Source organism: Phyllostomus discolor, chromosome 2 (assembly GCF_004126475.2).
Source record: "Phyllostomus discolor isolate MPI-MPIP mPhyDis1 chromosome 2, mPhyDis1.pri.v3, whole genome shotgun sequence".
NCBI lineage: Eukaryota > Metazoa > Chordata > Mammalia > Chiroptera > Phyllostomidae > Phyllostomus > Phyllostomus discolor.
In genome coordinates, this window is record NC_040904.2 from 62560281 (window position 1) to 62572884 (window position 12604).

Consider the following 12604-nt stretch of genomic DNA (forward strand, 5'->3'; position numbering starts at 1 on the left):
AATAAAAGGATCAATAATTAAAACTGTGTACTAAAATATTTTTTCTAATCTTTAGTAAAACATCATAATGTTTTTCTTATCCTTTGTATCAAAAGCATCTCCTAAATAATCCATAGTGTAATTTAGATAATATTGTTTGATAGGAATTATTCTTGAATGCCACAATTAAATAGCCTTTCAATTACTTCTGCATTTTGAGGAACCAGAGCCAAGAATCCAAAGAATCATTAACACAGCATTGCAGAAATACTTTGAAACTAAATACTCATATAGGTATTACTTGATAATGCAGAAGAAATTGGAGTAGATTTCATGGAAACAATCACAAAACATGAGCTATTCATTAGACACAATTTTAAATAGCATACTAAGTGACTTTGTACAATGTGTTTTTAATGGAGAATTTGATTGCAAGTAAGATAATTTTTTCCTTAAAACAGCTGGAGAAAAACCTTTCTCATTACTTATCGGTCAACTAAAAGTAGTCTCACATATAAGAATCCTACTAGAGGCATTTTTCATTTACCCAAGTAAAATCTTATTACTTGGATTTTTATTTTAAAAAGTGTTTTAAAATGTAGCAAACTTTTCCTTTGCTGAATAAAACATTTTCAAATACATGTCAATGGAAATAGTTTAACTACTTGAGAGAATCAATATAACATTTACTTGGAAACTATTCACTTGTGAAATATTTATAACTGTCTTATTGATTAAAGTTCTGAAGAAAGTTTCAGTTTCAACATAATTTCATATTTTTTAGGTATTTAAAAAAAGAAAATGTAGCTTTTTTAAAAGCTTCATTATGAACCCAAGCATTTGACTAGATATTTCATTAAACTGGTCTTTGCATTGAAATTTGGATCTTTCCTAAAATCTGTAAGTGTATATGGTCAAAATTCCATGGAATTCTTTCATAGTTTAGTTTGATTTTATTAATTTAAAAATAATTCTGCCTGGCCATTAGAGGAATTATTTTTTTACTACATACTAGGACCAGTAAAGTCTCAATGATCTAAAATCTAAGAAGTATTTTTATGTTTGTAAATAATTTTAAATTAATAAAAGGAAGTTTATAACTTGAACACTGTGAAAGTAGTTGAGCATGAATTTTATTAAATTGTCATGGAATACATTAACCTTCAATCTACTATCTAGGTTCTTGGGACCCCAGTGTCAGTTTTTCTTAGTTTTTTTTTTTTATTATTTTTAACGAGTAGGAAGGACTATGTTACATGATATATATTCTTTTTTTAAAAGGTTTTAATGAGTGTGTTTTAATAGAAAAAAATATTGTATCTTGCTATTAGCATATATTTTAAACCTTTTATAAACCAAAGATACATTATGGAATCTCAGTGATCTTACCATTCCTCTATCTTTAAGCATTTTGTAATTTTATCTTGGGAATTAATTTCTTTCGCTGTGTCAAATAAAGACTAAAATAGTAAGTCAACAGAAAAATTTGAAAGTGCCTCGAAGGATGATGTGGTAGTGAAATAAGTTATTATTATTGGTTTTCTTATTGTGTAGCCTATTAATACTATATCATCTTTCAAGAAATGAATTTTTAATGTTCAGTGAAGAAATTTACCTTTACTTTGCCTGTCATATCCACCATCCTAATGTTTGAAGACAAGATTAATATAATTTTTTTAGTTTCTAAATGAAATCTTTTCTTCTAAAATCCCATGAGTTGCAAAATTGATAAGGTGTTCATTTGAATTTTTTTACCCTTTTTTCCCTGCCCCATCCTTACTTTTACTCTCTTTAGTCACACTTACCCTCCATAAACCAAATTTCTTGAATAATTCTATTCCCTTTACACAGAAGTAATTTAACAAGTATATGCCATACAAGTAGAGTCTATGAAGAAAATGAAAAGAATGTTGAGAATCTTTAAATAGACGTGTACACAAACTCCAGTAAAGTTCCTGTTGAAGTTAGGGACAAGCCAGTGGGTCCACTGACAGGCCAGTGAATCACATTATTTTATAAATACTCTAGTTATAAATATATTCCTTGCAAGTTTAAAGTTGGCTAATTCTTTTATTTTTTTATTTGATGTTAACTTTCACATGTTGTTTTGTGTAATATGATTGCTATTGAAGCAATATTTATCATTACATCATTGTAGTACAATAGTGTCTGAATTCATTATACAGTGCAATAGATCTCTATGGCTTCTTTACTGCTGGTTACATGTTTGTACCCTTAAACACCGTCAGTCATATCTCCTCATCCCCTATCCTCTTGCAACCCTATTTTATTCTCAGTTGTTTTTTTTACAAGTTGACTTTTTTAGATTCTGCAAGTCATGCTATATAGTACTTACGTTTCTCTCACTTGCCTCACTTAGCATATGCTCAGGGGTTATCTGTGTTTCCCCGTTTCCCATAGCTGAGTAATATCCATTACATATTACATCTTTTTTATCCCCTTACCCGCGGATGGGCATTCAGGTTGTTTTCGTATCTTGACTGCTGTCAATAACGCTACAGTTAATACAGGCATGCATTTAGATTGGGTATAGAAGAAGCCAAGTCCTTAAATGTGTTAATGTTTGGGTATTTTTAACTGAATATACTCAAGTAGTGTTAAAAACATCAGGTGACATTCTGAAGTAATATGTGTATAAAATCAAGCAAGCGAACTGTATGTTGGTGATTGAGGATAATGTGGTTGTCTTTTTACTAAAAGAAAATGAGTCAGGCTAATCCTAACTTAAAAGTAAATTATTTAATATTAAGTATATTTAATAGGCAGTAGTAATATTTTACATTCTTGATACCCTAATACCTTGTAGGTCCCAATGCACTGTATGTATCCAAGTATTATACCTCCTTTTTTTTCCTGAATTTCTCACTTAAAGTCTGTGCTATCAAACTGAAAAGGCAACACTTAGAAAATATGTAAGGATAATGATTTTTCACACTTTTGTTGTTTAAAGGAAAGAAAAGGAAGTTACCTAAAGAAATTTGGCTCAGTTTCCTGAAGTTTTTAATTGTGCTGAGGCTTGGATCTTTCCTAAGGGTCTGAGTAAATTTAGGCCTAAGCTTAGTCTCAGAATTACAGCTTTCTTAGGCACTGCATTTTCTACTGGAATGGCAGCAGGTGTTGCTGCTGAGTAACACCTGAAGCAGTCTCTTAGGAGAGAGCCTCCTGAAAGTTTGGTTTACTGATTTTTCTGTTAAAAAAAAAACAGGTTCCAGCCCTGGCTGGCGTAGCTCAGTGGATTGAGCGTAGACTGGGAACCAAAGTGTCCCAGGTTCAATTCCCAGCCAGGGTACATGCCTGGGTTGCGGGCCATAACCCCCAGCAACCGCACATTGATGTTTCTCTCTCTCTCTATCTCCCTCCCTTCCCCTCTAAAAATAACAAATAATATCTTTAAAAAAATAAAATAAAAAAATAAATAAGGTTTCTAGGAGAAGCTCTTTTTCTCTGCTACATGTGTTGGTGCTGTTTATAAAATTTCTTTTCAAAGAAATCAGTGAAAAATAACCATCATGACTTAGACAAAATTTTCTGGAAGCTATTATTCATCTTCCCTTCAACTCTGTTTTAAGTTGTTTCTTGCTACTTTTCTACAGGATAATATGCTAGCTTTGTGTAGAGTCATAGTTACATGTGTATGCATTACAGTCACCATATTCTCTAAACTAAAAATTAGTGCAAGCACCCTAAAACATTTTTTAATTGTTTTTCATTTAAAATTTTTTTAAATCACAGATAATATTTTGATTTATTATGCTTATTGATACAGACTCACAAAAAAAGAAATGACATGGGTCGGGAGAAGAGCATTTTATATTAGAAACATCTTACAAAATTATGGTTACAGGTTTACCTGTAACCTGCCTCCTTCCATCTGGTAGGAATGGACCTCACATTAAAATTTCTACATAGAACACATAAAGATTTAAAATTTGACACATTAAACATTTGATAGATCTGAATGATTACATAAATAATCATTCTCTGCTGTTTTTAATGTCATGGTAAAAGGTAAAATTGTGATTATATGTAAATGTTTATGAATATGACTAAGACTGTAAACACTGCAAAGACCTACAAAATAATCTTATAGTTATTAGTGATTTTATTTCTTTGTAAACAGAAATTCTAAATATTACTTAATGGAATATCTGAAGTTTGGAGGATGATGTTAGAAGTTAGTTGGTTCTGAAGGCCTCAGCCCCACATCAGACTCATCAGATGGGTCTGTGTCATGTTCATCTTTTCCCTGTGTCTGCACTTCTGCCTGTGTTCCTTCCTAAGCTCAGGTGAGGTAAGGAAGCTAAATCCAGCTCCCTTATAGAGCTGTATTGCCATAAAGTAAACTTAGTATTCACATTACTTTGCAGAAGTGTGCTTATAAAATTCAAAAACTTGGTGGCCTTTGAAGACAGTTATATAATATTAAAGTATTTAATTGATTTGATCATTTTTTATAGTATGATTTAATTCATAGCATTTCCAGTAGAGATTTCTAATTTAACACATTGTATGCAGGAAACATATTTATATGTTTTACGTTGACTGGTAGTAGAGCGCGCGATAAAAACTACCCACAAACAATGTGTTAATAGGAGTGGCAATAATTACTAAAGAAGTGACAAATGCATTTATATATGTTCTACATATATGTATACATAAAAAATACAAGTACTATTTTTTGCTTATAGTTATCATAGCACAATTCTAATTTTCACCTCCTTTACTTTTTTGTTTTTTTTTTTTAGAACACTGATATTTCCATTTACTGAAGAACAGAAGATGAAAAAGGAGAATCAGGATATTCACTAAGGATTAAATCTGCTTGCTGCTGTACACCTATGTGTTAAGAACTTCTGCTTCTTCTTGCTTAGAAGTCGATCATCTCTGTGGTCAGACTGCATTAGAGTTTGCCTCTTATCTTGTCATTGCCAGAAGAAATCCTGGTCAGAATGGAACAGTACATCACTATTTAATTATTATGGAAGATGATAAACTGACACTCGTTTATTAAAGTTATATCTCTCTCACCCACAGAAAACATTCTTTAAAGTGAATAGAAACCTAGCCCTCGTGAACACTTCTATTGAACATGACTCATGGAGAAGAGCTTGGCTCTGATGTGCACCAGGATTCTATTGTTTTAACTTACCTAGAAGGATTACTAATGCATCAGGCAGCAGAAGGGTCAGGTACGGCCGTTGACAAAAAGTCTGCTGAGCGCAATGAAGAAGATCAGAACTTTAACGTTTCTGGTAATGCATATCCTACCTGTCACAGTAATGGTCCAGTTCTCAATACACATACATATCAGGGATCTGGCATGCTGCATCTCAAAAAAGCTCGACTGTTGCAGTCTTCTGAGGACTGGAATGCAGCAAAGCGGAAAAGGCTGTCTGATTCCATCGTAAATTTAAACGTAAAGAAGGAAGCTTTGCTAGCTGGCATGGTTGACAATGTACCTAAAGGCAAACAGGATAGCACATTACTGGCCTCTTTGCTTCAGTCATTCAGCTCTAGGCTGCAGACTGTTGCTCTGTCACAGCAAATTAGGCAGAGCCTCAAGGAGCAAGGATATGCCCTCAGTCATGATTCTTTAAAAGTAGAGAAAGATTTAAGGTGCTATGGTGTTGCATCAAGTCACTTAAAAACTTTGTTGAAGAAAAGTAAAGCTAAAGATCAAAAGCCTGATACCAATCTTCCTGACGTAACTAAAAGCCTCATCAGAGATAGGTTTGTGGAATCACCTCATCATATTGGACAAAGTGGAGCAAAGGTCATGAGTGAACCCTTATCCTGTGCTGCAAGACTACAGGCCGTTGCAAGCATGGTGGAAAAAAGGGCTAGTCCTGCCACTTCACCCAAACCTAGTGTTGCTTGTAGTCAATTAGCATTACTCTTTCAAGTGAAGCCCATTTACAGCAGTATTCTCGAGAACATGCTTTAAAAACACAAAATGCAAATCAAGCAGCAAGTGAAAGACTTGCTGCTATGGCCAGGTTACAAGAAAATGGCCAGAAGGATGTCAGCAGTTTCCAGCTCTCAAAAGGAATGTCAGGCCATCTTAATGGTCAAGCAAGAACATCATCAAGCAAACTAATGGCTAACAAAAGTACATTTCAAAATCCATGGGTACTGTTCCTTCTTCCCCCAAAAATGCAAGCTATAAGAACTCACAGGAAAGAAACAACATAAAACAAGCTGCTAGCAATAGCTTGCTTTTACATCTTCTTAAAAGCCAGACCATACCTAAGCCAGAATGGACACAATCACAGTGAGAGAGGAAGCATATTTGAGGATAGTAGTACACCTACAACTATTGATGAATATTCAGATAATAACCCTAGTTTCACAGATGATAGCAGTGGTGATGAAAGTTCTTATTCCAACTGTGTTCCCATAGACTTGTCTTGCAAACACAGAATTGAAAAACCAGAACCTGACCAGCCTGTTTCTCTGGATAACTTAACTCAATCGTTGCTGAACACTTGGGATCCAAAAGTCCCTGATGTAGATATCAAAGAAGATCAAGATACCTCAAAGAATTCTAAGCTAAATTCACACCAGAAAGTAACACTTCTTCAATTGCTACTTGGCCATAAGAATGAAGAAAATGTAGAAAGAAACAACAGCCCTCAGGAAGTACAGAGTGATGTGACAAAGTTCGGTAAACAGACTTATGCCAGGACGTCTGTAATAGAAAGCCCCAGTACACATAGGACTACTCCAGTGAGCACTCCTCCATTACTTGCATCCACCAAAGCGGAGTCTCCCATCAATCTTTCTCAGCACTCTCTGGTCATCAAATGGAATTCCTCACCGTATGCCTGCAGCACTCAGTCTGAAAAGCCAACAAATACCACATCTAACCACTTGATGGACCTCACAAAAAGCAAAGAATCACAAGAAGAGAAACCAGTGCAAAATGAAAGTGCACAGAACTCTGCGACTTTCAGTGCAAGTAAACTGTTACAGAATTTAGCGCAGTGTGGAATGCAGCCTTCCACTTCAGGGGAAGAGCAGAGACCCAGTAAACAGCTCAGCATAAATACGGATAAACCTGTTGGTATGATCGATAGATTTGGTAGCCCTCTGCTCTCAAATAAAACAAATGCAGTTGAAGAAAAAAAGCCTTCAGTTGTCAAGCAACAGGTTCTGAACCAAGACTTTCTGGTTCTGAAATAGAAAATCTTCTTGAAAGGCGCACTGTTCTTCAGTTGCTCCTGGGAAACCCCAACAAAGGGAAGAGTGAAAAAAAAGAGAAAATTCCTTTAAGAGATGAAAGTACTCAGGAACATACAGATAGAGCTTTAAGTGAACAAATATTGATGGTAAAAATAAAATCTGAGCCTTGCGATGACTTACATATTCATAATACAAATGTGCACTTGAGCCATGATGCTAAGGGTGCCCCATTCTTAGGTGTGGCTCCTCCTGTGCAGAGAAGCACAGCTGCCTTACCAGCTTCCGAGGACTTTAAATCGGAGCCCATTTCACCTCAGGATTTTTCTTTCTCAAAGAATGGTCTGTTAAGTCGATTGCTGAGACAAAATCAAGAGAGTTACCCAGCGGATGATCTGGACAGCAGTCACAGGAACAGTGAACTGACACTTTTAGAATCTAAGAATCTTTGCATGGTCCCTAAAAAAAGGAAGCTTTACACTGAGCCATTAGAAAACTCACTTAAAAAGATGAAAAATAACAGTGGCCCAGAGGTACTGTATGGGTCCTTGGTTAACCAACAAGAGCTGAAATTTACCAGAAATAATCTAGAATTTAAATACCCTGCCAGTCATGGTTCAGCCAGTGAAAGTGAACATAGGAGTTGGACCAGAGAGAGCAAAAGCTTCAATGTTCTGAAACAGCTGCTTCTCTCCGAAAATTGTGTTAGAGACTGTCCCAGCACAGGAGTAACTCTGTCGTCGAGAATAAAAAGAAAGGACACAAAAATAATGTGACCAATAGCAAACCTGACTTGAGCGTTTCTTCTGTAAATGGACTGATGTACAGTTCTGCTCAGCCCAACAGTTGCATGGATAACAGGACATTTCCGTACCCAGGAGTAGTAAAAACTCCCATGAGTCCTCCTTTTCCTGAGCACTTGGGCTGTGCGGGGTCTAGACCGGAGTCTGGGCTTTTGAATGGGTGTTCCACGCCCAGTGACAAGGGACCCATTAAGTGGGTTATTGCAGATGTGGATAAGAGTGAGTATGAAAAAGACTCTCCTAGACTAACCAAACTAACCCAATACTGTATTACATGCTCCAAAAAGGAGGCAATTCTGTTACCAGTCGAGAAACACAGGACAGAGACATTTGGAGGGAGCCTTCATCTGTTGAAAGTGTCCCACAGGTTACAATCAAAGAAGAGTTACTTCCTACTGCAGAAACTAAAGCTTCTTTCTTCAATTTAAGAAGCCCTTATAATAGCCATATGGGAAATAATGCCTCTTGCCCACACAGCACAAATGGAGAAGTTTATGGACTTCTGGGAAATATGCTAACAATAAAAAAGAATCAGAATAAAATTTACCTGATATCAGCTTTGGATTTTTTAAAACTAATTAGTATGAACTTGAGATCTGTATAAATAAGAGCATGATTTGAGAAAAGCATGGTATAACAAACTTTTTTCATTTTGAAAAGTATTGGTTACTGGTGATGTTTAAATTTGCATTCTGCTTTTTGCTTTATGTTAGATGTCATAAGGAAACAACTGAATTAGCAATTGGTTGTTTAACACTTCTGTATGCATCAGATGACAACTGTGAGTAGCCTATCAATGAAATTCTTTATAATCACAGTAGGCATAAATTAAAATGTAAATTTCCATCCATAATGGATAAATGCATTTTGCTGACTTTATGAGGGTACTTTATTTTGCTTTTCAGAAGTCAGGCTACATAACATTTTTTTCAGCCCAAACTGTTAAATAACTCTCTAAAGGATAATTATTGAATAAAAAACTTAGTGCTGATTCACTTTTCATTATCAATTCAAAAGTAAATTAGAAAAAAATGTGCTTACATTTTTCACTTTTGCTAAAAACAAACAAACATTTATTTTTAACTCTTGGAAAGGATTTTGTGGTTCCCATTGTGTCTTCCCCACCCTGGTCCTTTGCAATATCTATTTCTTTAAACCTTGTACTACTTAGTAAAAATTGATACCAATTGATTGAAGTTTGATAGATCCTTTAAAAAAAAGGGGCAGATTTTCAGTTTTGTATTTTAACTACTTTATTAAATTAATATTCCTCCTTTTACAGAATTAAGAAAGTTAACATTTATCTTCAGGTGGTTTCCTGAATAGCTGAAAATTTAAGAAGTTGTTTTTAACAGAAGCAAAATGGCTTTTCTTTGGGCAGTTTCACCATCTCTGGTCCCTGTGAGTCTTATGGCCAAAGTTTCTTAAAGCTAGACTCAGGCCACCTGCATTAGAACCATCCGGAGTATTTATTTTAAAATGTGCATTCCTAGGCAGCGCCTCAGAGCTACAGAACAAGAATCTCTGCTAATGGACCTGGGAGTCTTCCATCTGCATCTGAACACATTTAAGAAGCCCCCTAGGTGTTTCTTCTACACACTGAAGTTTGAGAACCATTGCTTATAACTTCACAGAACACAGGACTATAAAAAAAAAACAAAAAAAACCATTTGATGCCTATATTTTCCCCAGTACAGTCACATACTAACTAAATATTTGCAATATTGTAGTTTATATTATCGTTATATCTTTGGAAATCGGGTTCAGAGCACTTTTTATGACAAAAAAAATGGGTGGAGGGGAAACTTTCATATCTGGCTCAACAACTCAGGAAAATCTGTGATTTATGTGTTCTAATGAGTAACATCTACTTAATTAGCCTTAGGGAATGGAATAACAGGGCCACTTACCAAACTCAGGTGATTTTAGGATGGTTTAGAAACTTCTCCTGAATACATCCTTAACTTCTATTAAAATCATTATTCTAAGAACAATGTTGACAAACATGGAACATTTATTTCAAACCCAAGAAAGGCACTAAACTCAGCTCAACTAAAAAGAAAAGTGCAAAGGGCACATATACATGACAGAATAGAATTCCACACAGTCACTGCACTGATGTGCTTTACAGTAGTGGTTAAAAGTAAGCATCGATGTTGTCTTGGAAGAATGTATACATTATTGAGCCACCTGGGGTTTCGATCTTGAAACAAGTCCGTGTTTTTAAGTTCAGTTTCCACAATTCACAATTCTTTCACCAGATACTTTTGTTTTTAATTGCGAACAGGTTAACAACTGACCTATCAAAAATTTTGTTATATAATCAACTATTAGAAGGAATTCTCTTTGAAGTTGTTCTACTTGAAGTTGTTTCTAAGATTTTTATATTAAAAATGGGCGTTATTTCCTAATATGATCTAAAACCCTAAATTTATTTTTTTTCTCAGAGTGATTTGTAAATAGTTACTGAATATATTATGAAATAATAGGAGGGAATATTATGCTACATCATGGGGAAATGAAGTCATGCTTATTCTGAAATGAAAATCCCACTGGCCAGTGCGCCTGTTCCGCTCCATCCCATACTGATGCTGTGGCAATCATGTTGTCTACACTATTTCAGTAAGCTTTTAAACAAGTCATTTTTTTCTGCCATTGTGAAATAATCTGGAGCCTTGGAGGTACGCTAGGAAAAAATGAGCTTTTAAAAAAGCATGAAATCTAGGTCAGGGAAAAGAACATCAAGGGCCAGCATTGCTGTTATTTTGTGTGTGTGTTTCTTTGGTTGGTTAGTTGTTTCTGTTGTTACTAACAGTTAAAGGAATGAGGATATGTAATACATGAACATGACCACACAGAATGCTGTTCTAATTTACTGAAGGTCCCCAATTTGAGTTTAAGGTAATTTTAAAGAAAAGCAGTGAGAAAGGCATATACCCATAAATTCACTTTGTTTATGCCTATGTAGGTACAGGGGTACACATACGCACATTTTCAAGGACTATTTTAGATATCTAGACAATTTCCTGATGAAGTCATTTGTGAAAGGTACTACAGCTCTCATTGACATCAGTAAGGTAGCATTACCAGTTTATTCTCTGCTGCATCCTACAGAAGAGTAAACTGGTGAGAGTATATATTTTATATATATATATATATATATATAATATATTGACTTGTTACATGAAGATGTTAAAATCGGTTTTTAAAGGTGATGTAAATAGTGATTTCCTTAATGAGAAATACGTATTTTGTATTGTTCTAATGCAACTGAAAAGCCTTTTAATCTCTTTGCTTTCTGTATATTTCCATGTATAAGTGTAAATATAATCAGACAGGTTTAAAATCGTGCATGTATGTATACAGTTGCAAGTCTGGACAAATGTATAGAATAAACCTTTTATTTAAGTTGTGATTACCTGCTGCATGAAAAGTGCATGGGGGGGACCCTGTGCAGTTGTGATTACCTGCTGCATGAAAAGTGCATGGGGGACCCTGTGCATCTCTGCATTTGGCAAAATGTCTTCAGTCAAATCAGATGTTCATCCCAACATGACAGTATTCCATTTCTGGACATGACTTCTGTGGTTTAAATTTGTGAAAGAATGTGCTTTGAATCCAAGGGTCTTAAAACTTTTTAAAATCAAGTCAACCACTTTTCAACATAAAGAGTTCACACAACTACTTTCATGAGTTTTTTAATCCCATTGGAACATTATACCAGGAGTGTTCCAGTACGCTGGAATGCAGGCACATTACCATTCATGGTATGAATTCTGGGGTTTACACAACCAATTTTGATGCGCTCTCAGTATATAATTTGTCATTTTTATTAGAAACTTAATTTCTTCATGTGATGTCATGAAAATGTACATACTGCAGTGTGAATTTTTTGTTTTGTTTTTTAATCTTTTAGTGTTTACCTCCTGCAGTGAATTTGAATAAATGAGAAAAATGCATTACTTTTGGTTTGAAATGACTTATTTTGTGGGTTTTCTCTGAATTTGGATTTTTCATAAACATACAAGCCTGTGGTCATGCAAATAGCAGTAAGCCTTCCAGGATTCTTTGCCCTTCCCAGAAAAATAAAGGAATAAAAGAGGAAGGTGGCCAGTGAGTTAGTGTATCTAAAGATAGGGCAGTTGAAGCTCATAGCCAAAAAGACAGCCAGCCTGTCCTACCTAGCCTTAATTCTGTTACTCATTAGGTAACCAGAATGACCACTGCAGAGTTTTAATATGGGAGTTTGTACACTGTCCAAGGTAAATTTAATTTGATATATACTTATTTTAAGACCTTACTAGAATGTTTTAATCCAAATTTCAGTGGGTGTTAAATTTATTTTAAATAAAAGTTTTCAGTCATTTTTCATTAAAGAATGTATACACATGTAAAAATACTGTGTATCAAGAATGAGTACTTGAAATGATGAGCAATAATACAAAAATAAGTAATTGAGAACAATTTATTTTTAAAAAGAAATTTTGCGAACTGATGGCCTGGGGATTTTATTGTTATATTATTAATGGTAACTTAGTGTAGGAGAAAGGTATCTTCCCAAAGATGAGTTTCTATTTTCTGGAACAAAAATGGGCCCATTGTTATCTAACAGTGAAAATTTT

The 12604-nt window shown here is 34.8% G+C and overlaps 1 protein-coding gene and 1 long non-coding RNA gene across 2 annotated transcripts in view; one reads left to right on the forward strand and one right to left on the reverse strand.

Moving 5' to 3' along the window:
* NRIP1 (nuclear receptor interacting protein 1) overlaps positions 1–9772 on the forward strand; it is a 38100-nt gene extending 28328 nt beyond the window's left edge. Inside the window, 7 exon segments of the mRNA XM_028504689.2 lie at positions 4746–5891; positions 5894–6124; positions 6127–6253; positions 6255–7120; positions 7123–7890; positions 7893–8231; positions 8234–9772. Of these exon segments, the coding sequence (XP_028360490.1) occupies positions 5090–5891; positions 5894–6124; positions 6127–6253; positions 6255–7120; positions 7123–7890; positions 7893–8231; positions 8234–8586 (3486 nt within the window). The 5' untranslated portion in view covers positions 4746–5089 and the 3' untranslated portion in view covers positions 8587–9772.
* LOC118498863 lies at positions 8923–11934 on the reverse strand. The gene is made up of 2 exons (XR_004901351.1): positions 11450–11934; positions 8923–11401 (listed from the first exon to the last, which is right to left on the reverse strand). It is a non-coding gene; the product is annotated as an uncharacterized LOC118498863 (long non-coding RNA).
* Between the last annotated feature and the right edge of the window lie 670 nt (positions 11935–12604).